Source organism: Trachurus japonicus, chromosome 20 (assembly GCF_045865225.1).
Source record: "Trachurus japonicus isolate A0001 chromosome 20, Traja_1.0".
Lineage (NCBI taxonomy): Eukaryota > Metazoa > Chordata > Actinopteri > Carangiformes > Carangidae > Trachurus > Trachurus japonicus.
The window spans coordinates 4,160,046-4,183,503 of record NC_140926.1 but is presented as its reverse complement, the minus strand read 5'-3'; the positions used below and the strand labels follow the sequence as shown (position 1 = coordinate 4,183,503).

Genomic DNA, 23,458 nt, shown 5'->3' with positions numbered 1-23,458 from the left:
GACACTGACAATAATGGATCAAATGACTGCACTGGAAAATAATCTGGAGTGACATTTACTTAAAAAATGGACAGAAATTCTTTGTAATTTTTAGTCAGGATTTTTTAAATTAATATCTATTTCTTCTTTCTTGTTTTTAAAGTTATCTAACCAACTTTTTCTTTGTTTTTATTTCGAGTTTTCATTATTTCAATGTAAACTTTGCTCAGTGACTGTGACAGATTATTTTCAGTAAGGTAATAAAAGATTTATCTTCTCCCTGCTCCTTTCCAACCATGGAATATGAACGCAGTGTGTATTATTAAGTTTAGTTGTATATTACCTTGGTTGAAAGAAAGAAAGAAAGAAAGAAAGAAAGAAAGAAAGAAAGAAAGAAAGAAAGAAAGAAAGAAAGAAAGAAAGAAAGAAAGAAAGAATATGCACTGAATATTTTATCAATCTACCTCTGCAGGGTTAAAAATGGCTAAAAACTGTGAGTAGCCGACATGAAAGATTTTGTTTTTCACACATTTTTACATGAATAATTTAGTAATAAACTAATTAAACTGATTTAATATCTGAGCCTTGTTTACATCAGATTTGGAGGCTGAGAAGCCGAGTTTGTTTGGTGTCGGTTCAGTTTCCTGCTGATGAATTTAAGTCGGATCTATATTAAGTCTCAGGTGGAATTTCCTGTCCTTTTCCAGTCTGGATTAGTCACACACACATTTACACACACACTTACACACACACACTTCCTGGCTCCTTCATGCTGCTGTTGGACGATTACTCTCCCTCTCATCTCCAGTATATCACAGTCCAGCTCTCCACTCCCATTGAACAGGCTGCTCAGTATTAAACGACGCCACATTTGCCAGGAATTTGGACTTTTCCATGGCTCAGTGTGGAAACATGTGCAGCCACTCGTCTCTATCTCTATATTTCTCTCCAGTTGGTACAGAAACGCAACCATTGCCTGTTTTATTGACTTGTTTTGCATAATGAAGAAGCTGAAGAGGAGGAGGAAGCTGCCGACTGTCGACGACCTCCCACTGAGGTTTCAACAGAAATCCTACACACAGTCTCATCTCATGGCAGCGTTTCCACAGTTTGTCGCGTTTCCATGTTTGTTTTCACTCAGACCTTCATAAGAAAACACAAACTGGAGCTCGGCATCTACAGTACAGTTTCTCTGCATTATTGTTATGGCAACGACAACAAATACGGTAAACACGGGTTCAAGGACGATGGGACGAAGTTACAAAAACGTTTTACTTCATGTACAGAAGAACGGAGCTGATTCAGGAAGAAAACTAAAGAAAGAACAAGGATTTAGAAAATTAAAATCATAAATTCAGTGACTCATGAGCTCAGAAGGAAATATAGAAGCAGGTTGGAAATGAAAAAAGTTGGGAAATTAAAGGTACAACTTTAGATTTAAATCTAAAAAGTAGAAACAATTAAAACTTATTCATATAAAAATATATAATAATAAAAATGAAAACTGGTTATGTGTTTCTCAGTGTTTTTGCTGTTGTGTTTTCTTGGAGGGCCTTCAGAATAAAATCCCTTACAGGTTATATTATAGTTACTAGATGGTTATAACTACTGTATATATTTTCTGGGTCAAAGTTTAAACAACGAAAAACGAGAAACTTCCATAACAACATCCGATGTAAAATATTAGCATATACAGTAGAATGATAGAAAAAGTTGTTTTTAAATCCATTTCACTCGTTTGTTAATGTCAAACATGAACTCTTCCACCAGCCAGTACGTCGTTGTGTGCAGTGCAGCGTCTCATTAAGTCCGGCATCTGTTGCTGTTCCTACGGCAACAATAGCTGATCCTTCGTCTCTATAGCAACGTCTTCCTCCCTGTGCCTTTTTCTTCTTCCTCTTGCCCCCCCCCCCCCCCCCCCATCCCCTCCAAAACAACTCCCCCAGCAAATACCAGTTTGACCTGCATCAACACCCTCAACAGGAAGCAGCAACTTGTTGTTTTTCTCTCTCAACAAAAGATGAATGAACGTGTGTGTGTTTGTGTGTGTGTGAGAGAGAAAATCAGGTTCAAGAAGTCGATTAGTCGAGTGGTAAATTAATACCGCTGTGAAAAGCTTCATTATCTCGTGCAGGCTTTCATCTGTTGTGTGTGTGTGTGTCCTTGTGAACAGAGCTGAGGTGCTAAGTGGACTCGTCTTCTGGCTGCTGAAGCATAAAGGACGAACTGTGCAGCGTTACATGTCTGTCTGTCTGTCTGTCTGTCTGTGTGTCTCTATAACAGTCTGTCTGTCTCTGTAATCGTCTGTTCAGAGTCGTATAAAAGCTGCCGGTGTGAAGTTTTCTTTCAGTTTTTCTGACTCATATTCACTCTGAAATGTGTGTCAGAGCTTCAGAGTTCAGCTCGGCATGAAACAGTCTCTGGTGATATAAGAGCTGTAATGTTGATGTAGTAGCTACAGATGGATGAGAAGGGAGAGGATACACAACATTTAGAGCCTTTCCTCCATATAATACTCATTAATATGGTGATTTGATGAGAAAAAGCCATTTAACAGTAAATTACAAAACAATAAACCTTTCAAAATAAGATCAATCTGGCTCTAATGGTTGTACATATTGGCTATTTATCAATCTGCCAAATACTTTGCACATTTTATATCTTAGGCTATTACTGCTGTTTATTCTGATTCTGTTTTTATTCATATTTTTATAACAAGCTCATTCTGATCAAAGTTTCAGAAGTAAAAGCCAAACAGCCGAGTGGAGGCAGTAGATTTGAAGCTCTGTGTTATAATAATCACTGCTTGCTGATCCCTGCTGTGCTGAACTTGCTGTTATCTGTTGGGAGGTGATTGGTCTCAGCTGCACGACTGAACTCTGTCAGGACTCAGGAAAAAACACTTTGTACATCCAAACTAAAATCTACTCCTGTTTTAATATAAATGCTGCTGCAGGATGCAACCAGTGGAGGAAGACGCTCCAACATCTGGTGATAACTGTTGTTCTCCTCCTCGTCCTCCAGGACCGATCTGATCTGTATTCATGACGCTTTCCTCCTTCTTTATTCAGAGCTGGCAAACATGTATAACAGCCTCCTCTCTTTCTTTCTTTATGTTTCATCTTCCTTTTTATATCCACATCTATCACTGCTTCTTGTTTCATTTCCCTCTCTCCGTCGTCCACACTGGTCTCTTAGGTCGATGTCTCACCTGTTCAGATCTTTATGTCTGTCTGTCCCTCTCTGCCTCAGCTTCTATAAATCCTGACTCTTCCTGCAGCTCCGACTTTATCTTTTTCTGCCTGAACGTCCATCAGGCCTCAGTCTGTCTGTCTCTGTCTGTCAGTTCTTGTTGTCCTGTTTTCTTTAAATCCTCTGACTCCGTCTGAAGTCTATCCGCCTGGGGAGAGCGGCGGCGGAGCTTCTACTGTCATTGTCGTCTGCACTTCTATTTATAGATATTTTTTTTCTATTTAGCAAAAGCTGAATCTGCAAAACAGACTCTTTTTGACACCGTCACACACACACTAAGTCCTCAGAAGCTCACTACACACAACCACACAGACGATACCAAACACATTTTAAAATATCGGACACCCACTTAGGGAATATGTTGGGTTTTTTACCACTGAAACCAGCTCAAACAGCTCAGACCTGCTTGGTAACACTCACTGGCTGCCTCAGCAAAACTCTGGAGGTACAAGAAAGTTGCTCCACTAAAGAGGAAATGAGGTCAATGTCTTTCTACTGTTTAAGCAGGTGAGTGAGCGCCAAAGAGATTAATCACAATCACACAGATCAGTTCTATATAAAGTTAATTTACTGAATAATTAAGATAAACTTCTAATAAAAGATTAGAACTAATGTCAGCTGATTTTCTGTACTACTCTATATGTGAAGTAAACGTGAACATTGGCTCCATTCAGTCAGAGTTTCAGCACCACGGACAGAGACCAGACTTTCTCTTAAAGGGCAACTCCACCCAAATTATCTCATAAAGACAACATGCATGTTCTATTTTTTGTTTGTTTTTTTGAATATACAGTTATAAATTATAATACCTAGGTGGTTAACTGTGTATATCTATTTTTGGGTCAGTGACAAATAAAAAAAAGTCAGACTGAATGCCCTGAAAATGTCAAATGGAGTAACCACAAAAGAATAATAAATATAAAAAAAATTTTTTCTACCTAAAGTGGATTTAAATGTACACTTTCTTCTGAAAACATCACATTGATTTGACTTTAATTGGATTTTGAATTTTAATGCATTTAGCAACACTGGGCAGAACTCATCCTACAAACACCGCTTTTCATCTAAATAATGTGTGACGAATATTTTTTTATATTTGTCAAGAAACATAGTGTTGCATTGTAAAGTGAATTACATTTATTCCACATTCGAGTCCAGATTAATTGTCTTGGATATAGTCATCTTTTTATGAAAAAATACCGGTTACACCGCTTGACATCGGGCTGCTTCATGTCATCGACCCATTTATCAATAAAGGATAAAATTGAAAATCCAACAATGGATGGTTAAGCTAGACACTATAGAGACACTATGATTAAGAACAGGAAACCAAACAGGTGTTTAACAAACTACTGAGAATGACTTTATGAACAGCTAATTAGCATGAGATTAGATAAGAGCAGGTATCAGAAGAAACAAATGCATCTTTAAAAAACAGTCTGGTCTGTCGTTGTGGTCTAGACCGTGCAGGATTAACTGGGGTCACAAACTCCACACTCAAAGTTTTATCTTGTTTCTTCTTAAAATGTCAACATCCAAGCAGATTAAATCTCCATCACAGCCCACACACAGACACATGCAGCTGGGGGGAGTGTGTGTGTGTGTGTGTGTGTGTGTGTGTGGGGGGGGGGTTTATCTCTGTATGAGGTTTTGCTGCTGCAGCTTCAAGTGCATCATGGAAGAAAATGAATAACGGAGCCTGACTCACGCTCTTGTCCTACGGTTAGCTGTTGGCTGTTACAGTGGCGCCGACACAAAGCCGTCAGAAGACATTAGCTCATGCTGCGTTCAGAGTCGAGGCCGTACTGTAGGAGAACGGCCTTATGGGCCAGTGTGTAGCCTCAACAACCACCAAAAGCACCGCGCGGTAAAAATAGCCCGCTGATACAGTATGTTCACGCCTGTCTGCCTTTTGAGGATTTTGGGTTCATCCTCAAATAGCTTGATGAGTCAGTTGTGTATCTTTGTGTCTTTGTGTGTGTGGGAGAGCAGACCAGTGTTGTGTGTTTGTGTAGGAGTGAGTCTGGTGGTGGTGAAAGAGAACAGGTGTTGTTACAAATGTGGTCTGAAAATCCCTCCTGGTTGTTTTTGCAGCCGTCTGCTTTTAATTTGAAATGATAAGTTCAGGAAGTGGAACTACATAGAGAGAGGAGGAAGCAGTGAAGTAACAAGCAAATCATTAGTTAACATGTTTAGACACAGAGAGCATGATTATTACTGTCATTATTGTTATTATTATGACTTTTTATGGTGTAAAAGCTAATTTAAGTCCAATAATCACCATCGTTTTACCTCTGCCAGTCTTTAAACACCTAAAACTCAGTGGTAACTGTGTCTATTAAACATGCAGGAATCATAAATTATACAAAACTAACAAGAATGATAAGATTGGATTAAAAATAACATAAAAGTTGTGAGATAATGAGCTAAAAGATGCTAAAACACTGTGTCACTGACCAATGCAGCTTTACTGTAAGTCTGTTTCCTAATAAACTAGACCATGGTTCATTTCACCACACGTCTTCTACCTTCAGTTTTTCCATCAAATCTTTTTTCCTCTTCACCTCTTTCTATCATTTTCTACACTGACTTTTACTCTTGTATCTATATGTGTAATTTGTATTTCTCTCACATCCAAGACAGGATTACAAAGTGTCCTTCTCCTCCACCTGCCTCCGTCTGTTTCTCCTCTCGTCCCTCAGCTCTTCCTTCATCCTCCGTCTCTCCAAAACTCATTTTGGTTCATGCCTCCGTCTCTCTCCCTCTCCTCCCCCCTCCTCTTCTCCTCTAACCTCTGGAAGTCGTTCCTCTTGTTTCTTATTGTGCTCCACATGTCTTCTTCTTGTCTCTTGCACAAGGCTTTAAACACCGGTCTCAGTGACACGGACCCTCCCATGGACTCTGACACAAGGTCTCATTACACAGAGGAAACACAGCCAGCTGTGTTCAGCATATGTTCCTCTCTGTTTGCTCTCTCTCTTATTTGTGTGTGTGTGTGTGTTAATGTTCACACAGGAACACACACACACACAGTGTCTACATTAAACCTGATACAGAACAATTACAGTAATGCTGCTGTGTCTTTATTGCAGCGAGTGCAACAAGCTGCAACATGCACGTGCACGTGCAACGACAACATATTCACATTAAACATAAATCCACAAAGCTGTAGGGCTGCAACTAATGAATATTTTCATTATCGATTAATCTGTCAAATTATGTAAACGATTAATGGATTAGTTGTTTGGTCAATAAAATGTTAAAAAATGTTGAAAAATATCAATCAGTGTTTCTCAAACCACCAGACATCGTCCTCAAATGTCTCGTTTTGTCCACAAACCAAAGAGAGACTCAGTTTATTGTCAGAAAGGAACAAAGAAACCAGAAATATTCACATTTAAGAAGCTGGAATTCATTTTTTGAAGTTTTTAAGTCTACAAAGCTGCAATGTATTTTTTTTATCAATGTGACTTGGAAGAAGCAGAAATACTAAAGTGAGCCCTTCATGGTCTTGTTGAAGTGAAGTGTGTGTGTGTGTGTGTGTGTGTGTGTGTGTTGCATTGATCAAAGCGGTTTAATAGCCAGGTTCAACCCTCTGCTGTGTTCCTGTGGCGAGCTGAAGGCGGCTTCGCTGCTCATTACAGCTCAGACGGGAGGCAGAGACAGGAAGTGTTGAAAGGAAGGACAAGGAAATGAATCCTCTGGAAGTGCGTCTCCATAAATCACAGCAGCACACACACAGACACACACACACACACACACACAGACACATTTCAGCTCCTCAAGAAAAGGCCAAACACACACACACACACAAACAAGCTCTTGCAAACTTAACAATAGTCCCATTGATGCATTGACATACATCTGTGTCTGTGACTGCAAACATTACAAACCCTTCCACATTAGAGCGAACACACTGGACAGGAAGCTGATCATGTAACTCTCATCTGATCTGATCAGTTCACACACACACACACACACACACACACACACACACACACACACACACACACACACACACACACACACACACACACAGATACAGTCGAACTGTTCTATTTTTAAATCTCCAGCTGAACATGAACATTAATATTCTCCCTCCTCTGACTGCGTCTCACTGCAACAACAACAACTCTATTCTCCATTCATTCAGACAGAAACGGATGCTGGACACAGAAAACAACCCAACACAAGATAGTTTTTTTATATTTTCCCCCCCCGCGGTCGCTCCTCCGGCTGCTCCTGAAGATCCTGACATATCCAGGCATCAGATTGAGATGAGTTGCCCCCAAGGTCTCCTCCAAAAATGGATGCCATCATAAAATGTTCTCAGGGCATCAAAGAAGCATCTCTTATCATGTTCCTTTAAACACCTCAATATCTTGTTTTTGTCACAGCGGGTGAGGAAACTACTTCAGATCTGGATGCACTTGCAGTGTTTCAGTCAGTATCCAAAGCTTATGATAAAGGTTAAAGAGGAACTATGCAGGATTTTTAGCTTAACTCTGCTACATTTTTACCATAATTAAGCAGCTCCAGAGTCCTAGTTCTGGTTAAATCAATGACTTGTAACTAGTTCCAGGGAGAATGGAGCGTCTCTTGGCTGAAAACCAACCTCCATGGCGACACCGCCACACAAACGTACAGTAACACACCCCGTAACCCGTAAACTCTTGTTGATGACAGATAAAACTACACAGATATACACATGGTGACATGGTAGATGATAAATAACCTTATCCACCGCTCCATGGATTCATTTCTCATTGAAAACAAATGCACATGGAGGAGAGGAGGGTTAGAGACACAGAGGAGGACCAGACTTCCTCTTTAAAAACTGCATATTGCAAATCACAAGGACAACAAGACACCGTCCTGCTTTTACCAAGAAGACACACTCTTGATATCCAGACCATAAAATCACAAACGAGAGGTTGCACAGGGAGCTCAAGTAAAAATAAAAAGGAGAAGAGAAAGCTTGTGTTGTGGTGCACAGATCGTCATAAGGAAAAGAAGCACAACAAATCAAAGAGGAGGAGTTTAAACTGGACTCACCTGAGGTGGAGAAGCGGCCGACGCAGCAGAAACCATCACAGGACATGGAAGGTAGGAGAGAATCAACAGAAAAAACAATTATAATGTGACATTTCATTCAGAGTTTTCACTCAGGAGACAAAACCAGGAGGTTGTGAACTGTCGATGCACAGCAACAAACACAGGTCAGTCCACATCAACACCTTCTTTTTTTTTTTTCTTTTTTTCTTCCCAAAACTCTTTTCTAGGGGAAGTGGTACAGAAACAGAGTTAATCAGAGACAGAGGGACAGAGACAGAGACAGAGACAGCTCAGCCCTGGATGCAGGAGGACGAGGAGAGATGGAGATTACCGTGTTAACACAAACACCTGGACAGAAGAAAAAGACGAAGAAGACGAAGAAAGAGGAGGAAGAGGAGGTTGGTTCTGATTTGGTGGTGTCTCTAAAGAGAGAAGGACTGTGATTGGTTAGTAGTAGCAACACCTGTCAACGGCAACACTGTTAATTATGAGGTCATCCCCCGCGGTGCATTGTGGGAGAAGCCCCTCCCCCTCCAGGTGGGTCCACACCTGAGCTCATCATGCGTTAGTCACTCAACAAACCGGACAAAGAGTCAAAAAAGCTTCAGCCAAGTTGTTTTTTGTTGTTGTTGTGTTGTTGTAACATAGATGTGTCCATGCAAGGAGGAGGAAGAATTAATGATCCATCTAATTAGTAAAAAAAAAAAAGCACCCAAGCACCAAACAAATCATATTTGAAATCAATTTTCAAATATCTGAACTAATGAGTAGAAAGATCATGCACGACAAACCACAAACCACCTCTGTTTAGTTACTCTACTGTAGGTTTTAACCTCTAGTGTCTCCGCGGCTCAGGAACCAACCTTCGATGGCGGCGGCGGTGGGGGGGGCGAGTGGAGCCGGTTCCTCCGCCGGATCGGCAAAGCTGGGAAAGAAGGGCTTAGCTGCAGGGTTAAGACCCGATCCCGGCGTTCCCAGAGGACTGACGGAGGGAGGAGGAGGAGGAGGGGAGGAAGAGGAGGAGGAGGGGGGAGGGCTGGCGGATTGTGGCGGGAACTTCTTCGCTCCCGGGGAGGTGGGGCTCTTCACGGAGGACGAGGAGGACGAAGAGCGAGACTTCTTGGATGGTTTCTGTCCCGACAACGACGACTCTTTGCTCTGCAGCTCCTGGGCCGTGGTCTTCGGGGAGCGGAGCGGAGCGGGACTCGGAGCGTCGAAGGACAGACCGAGGACGACGGCGGCGTGGTGGTGGTGGTGGTGACCCGGGGAGGACGAGCTCATGTCGGTGAAGTCGAACAAGTCGCTGCTGTCGTTGTTGTTGCTGCTGCTGCTCATGTGCGAATCGTTGAGGAGCCACGAGGAATCAGAAGGAGAAAGAGGCGGCGCCGAAGCCACCACATCGCCGCCTTTCAGCAGCGGCGGGAAGCCCGGGCTCGGCTGGGAAGCGGGGCTGAAGGCCGACGTGTCTTCTTCTCCAGCCACATCCTGCAGAACAGATTCCTGCAGAACGGAGCTGGTGGCGGTGATGTCGAACATGCCGCTGTCCACCGTGTCTCCTCCTCCTGCTCCGGCAGCGGCTCGGCTCTCCGGAGAGAAGACAACACGGCTGTGGTCGTCGTGGTCGTCGCCCACGCCGGCGTTCTCCGAATCCATCATCAGCAGGTCAAAGGGATCGGCTGGTTGAGCGGCGACGGGGAAGGAGCCGAGCGAGGGCATGGTGAAGGGAGCCGCTGTGGCCTTCAGATCACTGTTGAGGACCAGCGGGCTGATGGGAGCCTCTGTCACCGGGGGCAACAGGTCAGCAGGAAGCAGAACGCCACCACTTCCTGCTTCTTCATCTTCTCCCGTTTTCCAGACGACGCTCTGGGCGGCGACGGCGTCCACATCTGGACTCCCCACGTCCATCATCAGCTCCTCGGTGGGGGGGTGGGAGATGGTCACTGATGCTGCTGGTGCTGATGCTGCTGCTGTTGCCGAGGGAACGAAGGGCTCGGCCATCACGCCCCACTCCTCCGGCAGCTTCTTCCTGCTCTTCCCCTTCTTCCCTCGGCCACCGCCGCTCTTCCCCAGCTGCTCCTCCCAGTTCCCGTCTCCTCCCTTGTCTCTCCTCGGGCCGATCCGGTGGTAGAACTCCTCTGCCGAGGCCGGGGGGGTGTTTTCTCCCTGCGCCTGCATCTCGGCCGGCCCCCCCCGGCTCTCCTGCTGCTGCTGCTGCTGCTGCTCGTACGATCCCTCGTCACCTTTCTGTCGCCTCTTCTTCTTCTTCTTGTTCTGCTTCCTGTCGGAGCCTTCTCCTCCTTCCCGCTCGTCTCCTCCCGCGTACGCCGCCGTGCCGCTCGGCGTCCACGCGTCGTGCTGCTGCGGCTGCGACGACGGCGAGTCTTCGGGCTTGGAGGATGAGGATGTGAGATTGGCCGCCGCATGGCGACTGATCACCTTGGCGACGCTGGGGGTGAACGGTAGGTCTGTGGACATGCAGCCGGCCTCGTCCGGCCAGCCGTCGCCTAAGGCACCTTGTTGTGGGTGAAGAGGGGAGAGTTTAAAGTCGGGGGGAGGTGGGGGAGGGGGGTGTTCCCTTTAGTCTAACAACTCAAACAGAAAACAACAGAAACAAACAATCTGAGTCTGAAACAAACTGAAAGTAAACAAACATTTACAGCAAAGGGTTTTTTTTTTAGAAATTTTGAAAAAATGTAAGAAAAATGAGGTAACTGAATAGGTATTCATAAGATGGACATAACACTGTCATAACCATGACATAACAGCTGTCATAAACATCAATGAATACTTATGACAGCTGTCGTTAAGTGTCATTCGGTAAGTTATGTCACTTTTAATGCAAAGTTGACATTGTTTGAGATGTTTTTGTTCTGACAACTTGACATAAAGACAATTTAAACTGTCATAGCAGACCTAATGGCCAAACTTTAAAAATTATGTCAAGTTGTCAGAACAAGGAACATCTCAAATAATGTCAACTTTGCATCAAAAGTGACATAACTTACTGAATGACACTTAACGACAGCTGTCATAAGTATTCATTGATGTTTATGACAGTTTTATGTCAATCTTATGAATACCTATTCAAGTAAAGTGTTACCAAAAATGAGAGAAGCTTTTAAACGGATGGAATCCAGAGCCAGGAGCGTTTGTTATGATAGAAAAAGTCTTTGTGGAAGTGAATCGAGGGGAAACTTTTCCTTTTTTCATTTAATCTGTTGCCCTTTAGTCAGACGAGACGGATTTTTCATCTCATTAAAATAAAAATCCATGTTGAAAAATTCCTTTTGTGTAAATGCCGAGTGTGAACTAGCACTCGGAGGGATGACGACCGAACACACACACATTACTTAACACATTACACACACATTACACACACAAACATGCGCTCTTAATGTAGAGAAAAAGTGATAAGTTGTGTTTTATGGGGGCGGCTGACTCACTGCAGCCTCGGGGTCGAGTTCACAGAAATTATCAGGCGGCAAAAGAGCTGAAACCACAACAGAGCTACACAGTCTGACATGGACTCAGAGACAAAACCACCGCTTTAATGGTCTCATAAAGAAAAAATAAAAGAAAAAAAAGGTCAATTACAGGCAGTAATGCTGTAACCGAAACATGGTTTGTTTGTGGGTTCTTTGGTTTATTTTTTTGAGGTCATAGTTTCATAAAGCTCAGGTCTGAAAGGCAAATTATTACAAAGTCAGAGTCGACTGTCAGGTTGAATCAGACGGAGAGAAATCTGAGGTAGATGAGAGGAGAAGAAGCAAAGACCAGGTCGCTCTTCTTCGCTTTGGCCCAGTTTGTTTTTAGTTTCCAGTTATTTATATACACACACACACACACACACACACACACACACACACACACACACACACACACACTGAGAAGGACAGTGAAAGTGGAGCAGCTGTACTGTACAGTGTCTCTGGAGGGTCATTTTTCATCCTAACAAACCCGTGACAGAAAGAGAAGTCTCTGTACTGTAAGAGAACCACTTCAACACTCATTAAACTGTGCAAGCATCACATACAGCACATTAATATATATTATAATACTGTTATTGTGTCATTTCATCAGTAGAAGAACAACTGGATGAATTACAAAAAAAACAGCAGAGCAGAAACTGGATCATTTCCAAATGTTATTATGACTGGAGTGAAGCCAGAGCCTGTTGTTTCTGATGGAGGCAGAATCTAATTACTGCAAATCTGAATGAAAGAGCTCTTAATTAAGAAATACATCACCGGAGTGACAGATCCCCTTCGCTGGCTTTCAAAATGTAAATTAAACAAAGTGTAAAGGACCTTGTGCCCATATAAAACTGCACATAAAGCAGCTGCTAAGTGACTTTATGTAAAAAGACTCTGACCCGCAACAACACATAAAACTACTATCATTCATTTGGGGCCCTCCATTTTTCAAAAATATCCGTCATGTTATTGATTCAGGAACAGATTCTGTTGCCTAGAATCTATAATCAGGGACGTTTCAAGGCCACAAATCATCAGTGTCAACAAGACAGAATTAAATAATATAAAGAAAATTGATTTAGTGAGAAACACTGAAGGTGAGAAAAGAAATCTCCTCCTCATTAAGGTCACCTTGAGACAGAAGGTCTGAAATAATATAGGACCTAAAATAAGGGGAATTAAATGTCACATTTATTGCACTTTACTTTAACAAAGATACATAAATATATATTTTTAACAGAACAGAACAGAACGTGGTATTTTCTTCCTTTTATTGGCCCAGACAGATCAATTAAAGACCATCAATATCTGTCTGGACTCGGACTCTAGGAGTTCATACTGTTTTTTATGCTAATATTTATATAATGTCATATATATATATATACATACAGTACACATATACTGTATATATATTCAGGTGAGTAAGTGGTTTATTGTTTTTACTCCACGTTGGTTTTAATTCAGATTTACGACAGAGTCCCTCCAGGTTTTCATAGTTTTGCTCTGGTAAAAAAAGGAGAGGGGGGCTGGTGAGTGCCGCATTGTTGAGTCACTGTGTTGCCTAGTAGTTTACACACACATACCAGTGGACAGATTATGCACACAGACAGACAGACACACACACAGACTTGGGTGGCAGAGACAGGTTAACAAGCTGCTGCAGTTTCTCTCTAGTTTTTTACGCTTTTTTTTCGTGCCCTCGTCACTTGTTACAAATTGATTGGAAACTTTGTGAATGAATCATCTCCATCTGCTGCAGAGTGAGTCAAGCTGTGACTCTGAGGCTGCGCTCGCTCGTAATGATTCAAACCGGCTGCTCGCTGGTCGCCGGTGTTTACACGCTGCAGAGAGAATCTGGTTTAAAGTGAGTTCACCTGAGCTGCACCGACCGACCGTGTTAACACTGTGCATCTGTCACTTTAAGAAGAAGTTTCTAATCAGAGGTTTGATCTTTTCCTGCACTGCCTCAGGTGATATATGTTCTGAGCAGCTTCTATATTAATGCAAACTCATCTCTGAGTTCATTCTCAAGTTTTTATCCATTTGTTACCAGCAATATTTTGTGTGCAAACCTTTCACATTAAAAGTTTAAGGATGCAGGACCAATACTGACTTTACTTAATGCATCAGGTGCCATAATGTGATAGGCTCTTTGTAAATATCAATAAAAATGTTTTAATTATTTCTATGTATAGGGGGGAAAAGAACATTTCAGGATTGCACCTGAAACCAGTGAGGCTTTTATTTTGAAAAAGCAGTTGAAATTCAAATAAAAATGAAAATCTGATACTGAATTTACCCTGTGAGCCATTATAGAGTTTGTAATTTCACTCCTGCTCATTATCTTTCATTAATTATTTACTTTAATCACAATTTAAAGTAGCTTTTATTGGAGAACCAAAGGCGCAACATTAGATGGTTTTCTGCAGGAGCTTTCTGTCCTTTTAGACGACTTCCTGCTGGCTGTTATCAGACATAACTCAACCTCTTAACACCCATTAAGCTCAGGGTGCAGGATCTCAGAGGAGCAGCAGGGTTTAGATCTATTCTATATATATATTTATTTTTTTACTTTTTCTTGTTTTACCTTTGTTTTTAAAACCTTATGTTACCTTATGTGTAATAATGTTATTTGGTGATGAATGGTGTCTATGTTATGTGTTACCAAGCGAAGTCTAACGGTGGTGAATTCACCAGATGAAGATGTTTTCACCCTGCTCTTTAACATGCAGGCACAACAGTGTGTATATGGATGTATGTGTGTGTGTGTGTGTGTGTGTGTGTTGGGGGGTCTGTTGGACACCTGCCGTGCAGCACTGAACCATGGGAGCTCAGCTGCTCTGATACTTTGTGCTCGGTTCCACCGGCCACATGGGAGGTTAGCGTGAGCATGGTGCTGCAGAGCCGCGGCAACGACAACCACGACGACCACAACTCCACGCTCTCTAGGATCTAATGTGCACTGAACTGAGCTGGAGAGGAGAGGAGAGGAGCCCTATGGGTGGGGGGAGGGGGGCTGGAGAAGACACAGAGTGGACAGCTACACACACACACACACACACACACACACACACACAGACTTGACACATGCACACAGTCAGTATATGACCAGCAGCTATAGCAGGATGCAGAACCCTATACATGTCAGCCTCAGCTGGCCGCCGCTGACCTTGAGCTCCCATGACTACATCACATTAATGTGTGTGTGTGTGTGTGTGTGTAGGGAAGAAAACTACACAACAGCACAGGGAGGGGGTGGGGGGAGGGGGGGTCACTGCTCCATCACTGCTCCCCTCTGTGGAGGGAGTCAGGCAGTGCAGCACACACTCACAGGCCTCTTTTCACTTTAAAGGACCAGTCTGCAGGATTTAAGGAATATACTATCTATAATGTTGTGTTTTTGTTAACAGAAGTGAGTCTGCATCATGTTTCTACAGAAGCCTGGAAGGAATAAATTGAAAACCGGCTCTACTGACGGATTTCTGCAATTTTTAAAGCTATTTTTGGAGCATTTTTTGCCTTTATTTAGGTGGTAACAGTGAGAGAGACATAAAAGTAAGAGGACAACGCCGGGCCAGGTGAACCAGACCTCTTCTTACTTTCTTAGTCTCCTGAAGGCCTCTGTAGGTTCTCCTCTAAATCCTACACACTGGTATTTAACTGGTAAATCAATGGGAAACTGGTCTCTGTCTTTTTGCATCCTATACTGTTTCAAATATGAATTTTCTATAGAAAACTTAATCTTTTTGTTTGTTTAAAAAGCCTGTTTCCAATAAAGCAACATGTTTTTCCACTGAAAAACAAAAAAGACAGAGAAAGAAAAAAGAAAAATCTATAGAAAACTGAAGTACAGCTGCAGATGCTGGAATAAAATGAGGTCATGATAAGTAGCACTCGGCACAGACTGAGGCTTGGTGACCACCGGTGCTGAGTTCAGTCCACTCATCCTTCAGCTCTGAATTATTCTGTAACAAACTTTTTCCTGAATTTATAACCAATAAAAGTTCATTAACTCCAGCCGAAGCGCTGGGCGTTGTGTCTCTTACCTGCCGACTGATCCACGGGGCTGCGTGGAGCCTGGGGCTCGGGCATCATGGGGCTGTGGTCTTTACCGGCGTCTAAACCCACCGTGGGGATGAAATGCTGCGGCTCCGCTATACTGGGAGGCCTGTCTGCTGAGACGGGGGCAGCTCCCAGGTCCACGGTGACCCCCTTCCCTCCAGGCTGGGAGAAACCTGAGGGGGGAAACAACACGGATATGAACGAGGGGTCGGTCGGTGTTGGAGAGACTGTGGCTGCAGAAAGAAGGTTAGGAATGGATAACTGGAGCTAAAATAAGATAACAATAACAAACTGTGTGAGATTAGATTAGTTTGCATCATGTTTTAAAGGGATAGTTAAACATTTTTGGCAAATTGACCCATTGCCATAATCATAGCAGTAGGTTTGTTACCTTTATTTGTCGGTGTAAGCTATTTTTAGAGCCGCGAGCTACTCAGAGCTACGCTATGGAGGCTCATGGGAGCCTGATCTTTTCCTGCACTGCCTCAGGTGATACATGTTCAGATTTCTTGGTTTCCCTCATCAAACACATAATCCAACAACTCCACAACGCAAGTTGTGACCTGCACATTCACCACGCTATGAGATAATAACACAACGTTACCAGACAGAGTTGTTTTAGAGGCAAATTCATGCAAAACAGCTGATGCACGTTGCCTTCAGGGACAGTTTTTCATCAAGCAGTCTCTGTATTTACCTCTAAAACAACTCTGATTGTGTATTTGATGAGTTTGATGAGGGAAACCAAGAAATCCCATAATGAGCCTCCGTAGCGTAGCTCTGAGCAGCTCACGGCTCTGCTCCGCCGTTCTAAAAATAGCTTGCACGGACAAATAAACGAACCTACTGCTATGACTATAGGGGTTATGGCAATGGGCCAATTTGCCAAAATGTTGAACTATCCCTTTAAAGCTAAATTATTTGAAACTATAGGGGTCATTGATGGACTAAAGTGTCAACTGCATGTGTGTTTGTATGAGAATGAGTGTCTGGGAGAGTGAGAGAGTGCGAGACAGTGTGTGTCAGTGACTTTGTGTGTGTGTGTGAGACTGTGTGTGTGTTGAAGCCTGGAGCAGTAATTCGGTGGCCCAGCGACGACAGGTCTCATTAAGGCAGCAGTGAGAGCTGGGTATGCAGAGGTTGGCAAAGTGAAAGGCATAACTCAGCCTCATAGCTCATACTGTGTGTGTGTGTGTGTGTGTGTGTGTGTGTGTGTGTGTGTGTCAGCAGATCCAGTCGGTGACAGCAGCAGCTCCGACTGCGACTAACGGGGCAGATTCTACAGACACAGTTTGGATTCAGATGCTTGCCGTTTTTTTTGACTAAATCAACGTTTTTAATGAGAACGTTTTTTATCTAATGAGCAAAAAATCAAAAAAAGAAAAAGAAAAAAGGATTTTGAGTGGCGAGACGTCGTCGGCCATGTTTAATGTGATGATCCTCAGTGGCTGAAGGTTAATTCATGTTTGTACTGAACTGTTTTTCTGGAAGGTCAACACACAACGTTTACTAAGGCAGGAACACAGGCAGCACATTACTGACGTCATGGAGATAGAAATTTAAATATATGTGTGTTTAGTTTATATGCTGAATATGTGAATGAATGAGTTCAGGATTCATTATTTATCAGCTGGTCACTCAAGTTATTATCAGTATTTGAGTTTAAAATGCAGAAAGTTCAGATAAAATCAGCTGAGTAAGAAAAACAGTGACTGTCTGACTTTGGGATTAAAAACAATATTGACTCTTCAAGTATCTTTTATCTCATATGTAAATATAATATACTGTATATAAAACACTGTGGTGTCAATTTAACCTTCAATATACAGTATTTATATTTAAACTGCAGCAGAATGAGATAAAAACTGACTTTTGTACAGTATTTTGTCCTTATTGAGTGCAAAGTTTGGAAAAGGTAGAACACCTGTTGTTAATCTGATCAATATGTAAGTAAAGGCAGTTTATTGGCAACAGGTGTTGAAACAGGAAGTATTACAATGAGACAACGGCTGCTGTTTCTCTGACGGCACGTGCTGAGTTGAGGACAAGAAGAATATTTGTATTATTATGATGCTGCTTCCTGATGCTAACTGGCTACAGACAGTCAGTCAGTGTTGGTGTTGCAGAGAGAGAGAGAAAGAGAGAGAAATAATGTCAAAGTGAGAGTTTTACCTGAGAAAGCTCCCATCAGGCCTGAGTCCATCATCTGAGCGGCGCTGGTCTGAGAACCCAGAGGGTCGGAGTAACCGGCCATGGAGGCTGAGGAGGAAAACAGACAGAGACGGAGAGGTGAGACAGATGATGAAGAGAGGGATGGACAGATGGGAGGAGGTGGGAAAAGAAGAGAGGGAATAGAGGAGGAAGAGGAGGAGGAGGTGCTTAGTCATAGGGCATTAATAATTTAGGATGGGTGAGGCAGAGGTAGAGAACAACAACGAGGAGGAACCGAGGAATCACAACATCACACAAACTCTCACGTATTTTAGACCAAACAGGTTCAAATCTACAGGACGGAGCTCTGAGATACATTATATATATATAAAACTACACATTAGTGCTTTAAATGACACGTTTATTTTGAATTGTCTGTTCATAATAAATAGTTATTCATTCAAACACATCTGTCACCTCTGCTCTTGCGACGTGATTGGCTGCTGCCTCGGTCAAAGCTAAACAGCTACATGTATGCGCTTTTTTTCGACCAATCGTTCTGCAGATATGACGTCATTTCACGTCAAGATGATCAAGTTTAAAGTTCAAAGTGAAGTTTGAAGTTCATGCATTGAGTTCAATTGAGTTGCTGCTGCAGTGAATCAGCTGCTCCGACTGCAGATGTTAAACTCCTCCCTCCTTGTTTATAATTCAAAACTTTCCTGTCAACTCCCTAAAATCAACAACAGAGTCATCATCATCATCAATAAAGAAGCTGTGTTTCCGTGGCGATGGGCCTTCCTATACCTGATAGGAAGTCTGTAGCCAGGGCCTGTTTCTGCTCGAGCGACGGCGGCCGCACCTCTCCCTGCGGCTCGGGGCGTGAAGCTGCCGTCTGTCCCCCCGAGGTCAGCTTACAACCTGCAGCGTGGACGGACGGACGGACAACACAGCACATCACTAAAACATCAGAGACCCACCCAGCCAGCCAGCCAGCGCTGATGATGATGACGTGTTACTGTACCAGCCTCATTTCATTTCATTTCATTTAACTTAATTTAATGAAATCACACTCCGCTGCACAAAAACACACACACATATGACCTCCTGATTCAGCAGCAGTAGCAGCAGATATTTATAAAAAACATAAACATTTCTACTGTAAATAGTGGACTGCTGCACACAAAATGCACATGCACGCACATGCACACACACACTCTCACCTGCTAGATTTCCTCCCAAAAGCAGATCTAGTACAGTATAATCCCAGTCCCATACAACTCAACATGCAGTGGTGTTTGCTATGTGCTGCTCACTGCCTCTGTCTCTGTCTGTCTCCACTGCTGCAGCCTCAGCCTCAGCTGGCTCTGAGCTACTAACACTGTGAACCCCCCGTCACACACACACACACACACACACACACAGTTACACACAATGACACACACACACGCACACAATCGCCACACAAGAACACACACGCACGCACACAAGAATGCAATCGCAGTCGGGGAGTCTGGGTTTGGTGGTGTGACGTCTCACTGTCTGTCTGGTTCAGGTCTCAGGCCCCGCCAGCTAGCGCCTCCCCCTCCTCCTCTCCTCCTCCTCCTCCTCCTCCTCCTCTTCTCTCCCTCCCTCCCTCCTCCTGTAGTCACCCTTCAACTCTTGTGCCAGTCTCCAAACCAGAGGAGGAGGAGGAGGAGGAGGAAGATGGAGTGAGAGTAACAGGCAGTATAAGGATGATGAGGATGATGAGGATGAAAAGGAAAAGAGGGGGAAACACATAATGATGATGTAAGGAGGGAAAAGTAGGAAGGATGGATGGATGAACAGGAAGTGAGGAAGGAGAGGAGAGGAGGTGGCAGGAGAGGAGGGGAGAGAAGAGGAGAGAAGAAGAAAAGAGAGGAGAGGAGAGGAGGGGAGGAGAGTAGAGGAGATAGGAGGAGAGAAGAGGAGAGGAGATGAGAGGAGAAGAGGAGGAGAGAGGAGAGGAGATGAGATGAGGAGAGGAGAGGAGAGGAGAGGAGAGGAGAGGAGAGGAGAGGAGAGGAGAGGAGAGGAGAGGAGAGGAGGAGGAAGTGGAGAGGAGAGGAGAGGAGAGGAGAGGAGAGGAGAGGAGAGGAGAGGAGAGGAGAGGAGAGGAGGAGAGGAGAGGAGAGGAGAGGAGAGGAGAAGAGGAGGAAGAGGGGAGGAGAGGAGGTGGCAGGAGAGGAGGAGAGAGGAGAGTAGAGAGAAGGAGATGGGAGGAGAGGAGAGGAGAGGAGGGGAGAGGAGAGGAGAGGAGGGGAGAGGAGAAGGGAGGAGAGAGGAGAGGAGAGGGGAGGAGATAACATAGGAGGAGAGAAGAGGATAGGATAGATAGGAGAGGAGAGGAGGAGTAAGAGGAAGAGGAGAGGAGAGGAGAGGAGAGGAGAGGAGAGGAGAGGAGAGGAGAGGAGAGGAGAGGAGAGGAGAGGAGAGGAGAGGAGAGGAGAGGAGAGGAGAGGAGGACAGAAGGAGGGAGGCACCAGTGTCTCCCAGCAGCGTCCACAGAGGGTGACAGTGAGGCGAACAGACAAGACGCCACCCAAAGTCACAAACGCTTCCATGGATCAGACGCACACGCGGGATAGAAAGGGGAGGGGAGGGGGGGTATTTGGGGGGGTAATGGCGGCGGCGGCGGCGGCCATCAATGTGCAATGTGCATCGTCTGTCTCTGCAGGACTCAAAAAAATAAAATAAAAACAGTCCGTGGGCAGGGTCACCCATCGATTCAAAAACACTCGCAGACTCGACTTCTGTCTGTGTCTCTTTCTCTCTCTCTCTTTCTGCCTGGTAAATAAAAAATAAAATAATAACAGGAAACACACAAGGTCACCGCAGACCTCCCATCATGCACCACTCCTCCTCTCCTCCACATCTTCTGCTCCTCGTGGTTAAAAAAAACCAGTGGAGCAGAAACGTTTCCCCTGCTGAGCTGTGCTGCTGTCCAAGGTGCTGAAGTCAGACTAAGCAGCTTTGAGTGGGGGGGTGAAGTCTGCAGTCAGGGGCACTGGGACGAAAAACCTTCAACAGTTTGTGTTTCCCAGTCGCTCGTTCTGAACCGCACGCCGGGTGGACTCGGGTTGAGAGGAGAGAGAGACGGCGGCCTGATCCAAAGCCGTGGCCCAGAGGAGGAGGGAGGGAGGGGGGAGAGGGGAGAGGGGAGAGGGGAGGAGGGGGTTACGCAAATACATAACCTCAAAGCTGGTCGCTGTCTGGTTCGCTGTCAGTCAAAAAAAAGACAAAAAAACATCTTCTGGGCCGGACTGGAGGACACACAGCTAAGAGAGTCAGAGGAGGTTTGATGTCGTCTTGTTGTTAAATGCTCAGATTTGCAGCCGCGGTGCGTTCAAGTGCACGAAACACAAGCGGAAAAACACAGATACAGGTTTTAAATGAAGTCTGAAACCAAACTTATTGAGCTCAGTGTTTCTCCATCTTTATGACCCATTATAAACATCTACAATGACGTGAAAAAGTATTTCTTACAGTAGTAATTGCTTAGTTTTTTGCATATTTGTCACACTTAAATGTTTAAGATAATCAAACAAATTTGGAGTCCCAAGTCCCAAAGCTTTAGAAATGTCTTTGTAAGACTTTCCAGACGTTTTGGTTTCTGAGATCTTTTTGCCTCCTTTACTTCATGCAAACAGCTTCTTGATTCAACAGGTCTGGCAGCAGTTTTCAGGCCTGGGTGTGGAGAGTGAAATTGAACTGAGCTTTCCAAAAAAAAAAAAAGGTTTATCACAGTTAGTTCAAGGTTTAACAAGGGGGACAATTACTTTTTCACATCGGACCAGGAAGGTTTGGAGCTTTTTTCCCTTAAAAAGTGAAATCATCCTTTAAAAAGTGTATTTTATATTTACTTTATCTTTGTCTAATATCCAAATTTGTTTGATCGTAAACATTTAAGTGTGACAAATATGCAAATAACTAAGAAATCAGGAAGGGGGTGGGGGAAAATACTTTTTCACGGCACTGTCGATGTTTAGATTCAGTCTCGTCTTTTTTTTTTTGTTGTCAAGTTTGCGTGTGTGCATTTGTGTCCTTGCGTGATGTGACGCGGCCCCATGAATATCTGAGGTGAAGTGGAGGTTGTGAATTTGGATTCTCAGAAGGGAAAACAACTTAAAAACAACTTAAAAACCAACCAGAAGCTGGAATGAACCGGTCACCAGCCGATGACGAAGCAGTTTGTCACAAACATCGATGTCAAACCAGGCGTGAAATTCCCCCATTGAGCTGAATTTTTATTTCCTGTCAGCAGATATTAGACCTCCTGAGGTCAGACACATTTTGTGTGGGTGGAGGGTGTTGAGGGGGGGTTGGGGGGTTGGGAGGGTCACTTCAGTCCACACACGAGAGATTTTTTGCTGTACTACACACTAGACTGTGGTTAATGCACCAGCGGTGGTGGTGAACTGCTCAGCTTGAAGGAAGGAGGAGGGAGACCGACTGTGATGCATCAAATGTTGAGTGTGCATGTGTGTGTGTGTGTGTGTGTGCGTGTGTGTGTGTGCATGTGTGTGTTTTCTGGAGCATGTCCCATGAATTGTTCCTGGTAGATGAGTCAGCACTCGACAGGAGGCTCATTACTCCTCAGTCATCATCACTACTTGACCTTCCAGACCAGAGGAGATATGATAATCATCACCTCAGGTCTGATAGTGAACGAACGTCTCAGTGTCCATCTGTTGTCCTGCAGTTAGTGCCGATATACTGATTATAATGCAAACACAAAGCGCTAGAGTCAGACCACACTGGACTTGAAGATGCAGTTTTGCATCGTCACCACGTCTCCTCCTGCAGCTGCAAACATCCAGCTCATCCAACATCCAACATCCAGCTCACAGCTGTAGAGGTCACGTGACTGCACCTGTTCTGCTGCACCGTCTGTATTTATAACAAAAACACTTTAAAAGCTTTAACTTTGTGATGTTTGTGGGTCAAACTGTGTGACCTGGTGTGACCTCTGTTCAGGGGTGGTGAGTTGAGATTATGAGTCAATTATAAAATCTCCAAAACTGATTATTATTGTGTTTTTTCAGTCATATTTTCTGGAACTGTCACTATATTCTGATGGTCAGACATTAAATGAGTAATTTAGGACAAAATCCAGGTTCATAAAGGTGTATTGTTTTTTAAATTACCGAACCAAGTCGCGGAGTTTACTTTCACTTTCATCAACTGGAACTTTAATACAATAAGAAGAAAATAAATTTAAAAAATAATAATTTGGAAGTCACATATATGCAGTACACAAAATAAAGGTGCAGTGAGGTCTAACACAATAAAAGTAAAGTAATTTAGCAGCCGTCACTTTCAAATGGAAAAACAATAATCGGCAATAATCAAAATCTACAATGGAGTAAGGGCCACATTGAGAAATAAAAACACAGACTTCGAGAATAAAGTCATAAATGTACGAGAATAAAGTCGTACCTTTCCTACGAGAAAAAAGTCATAAC

General features: G+C 43.6%; 1 protein-coding gene across 5 annotated transcripts in view; it reads right to left on the bottom strand.

Moving 5' to 3' along the window:
• Nucleotides 1-23,458, bottom strand: part of LOC146966198 (uncharacterized) — a 104,755-nt gene that overhangs the window by 34,192 nt on the left and 47,105 nt on the right. For 4 of the 5 annotated variants that reach the window (XM_085762943.1, XM_085762941.1, XM_085762944.1 and 1 more), the window contains exons 4-7: nt 18,780-18,893; nt 17,994-18,080; nt 15,806-15,994; nt 9,150-10,799 (exon numbers count right to left, since the gene is read on the bottom strand). In XM_085762943.1, coding sequence (XP_085619069.1) covers nt 9,150-10,799; nt 15,806-15,994; nt 17,994-18,080; nt 18,780-18,893 — 2,040 coding nt within the window. Of the gene's footprint in view, nt 1-9,149; nt 10,800-15,805; nt 15,995-17,993; nt 18,081-18,779; nt 18,894-19,195; nt 19,421-23,458 lie in introns of those variants that run through there. The other variant, XM_085762945.1, reaches the window with a different exon arrangement.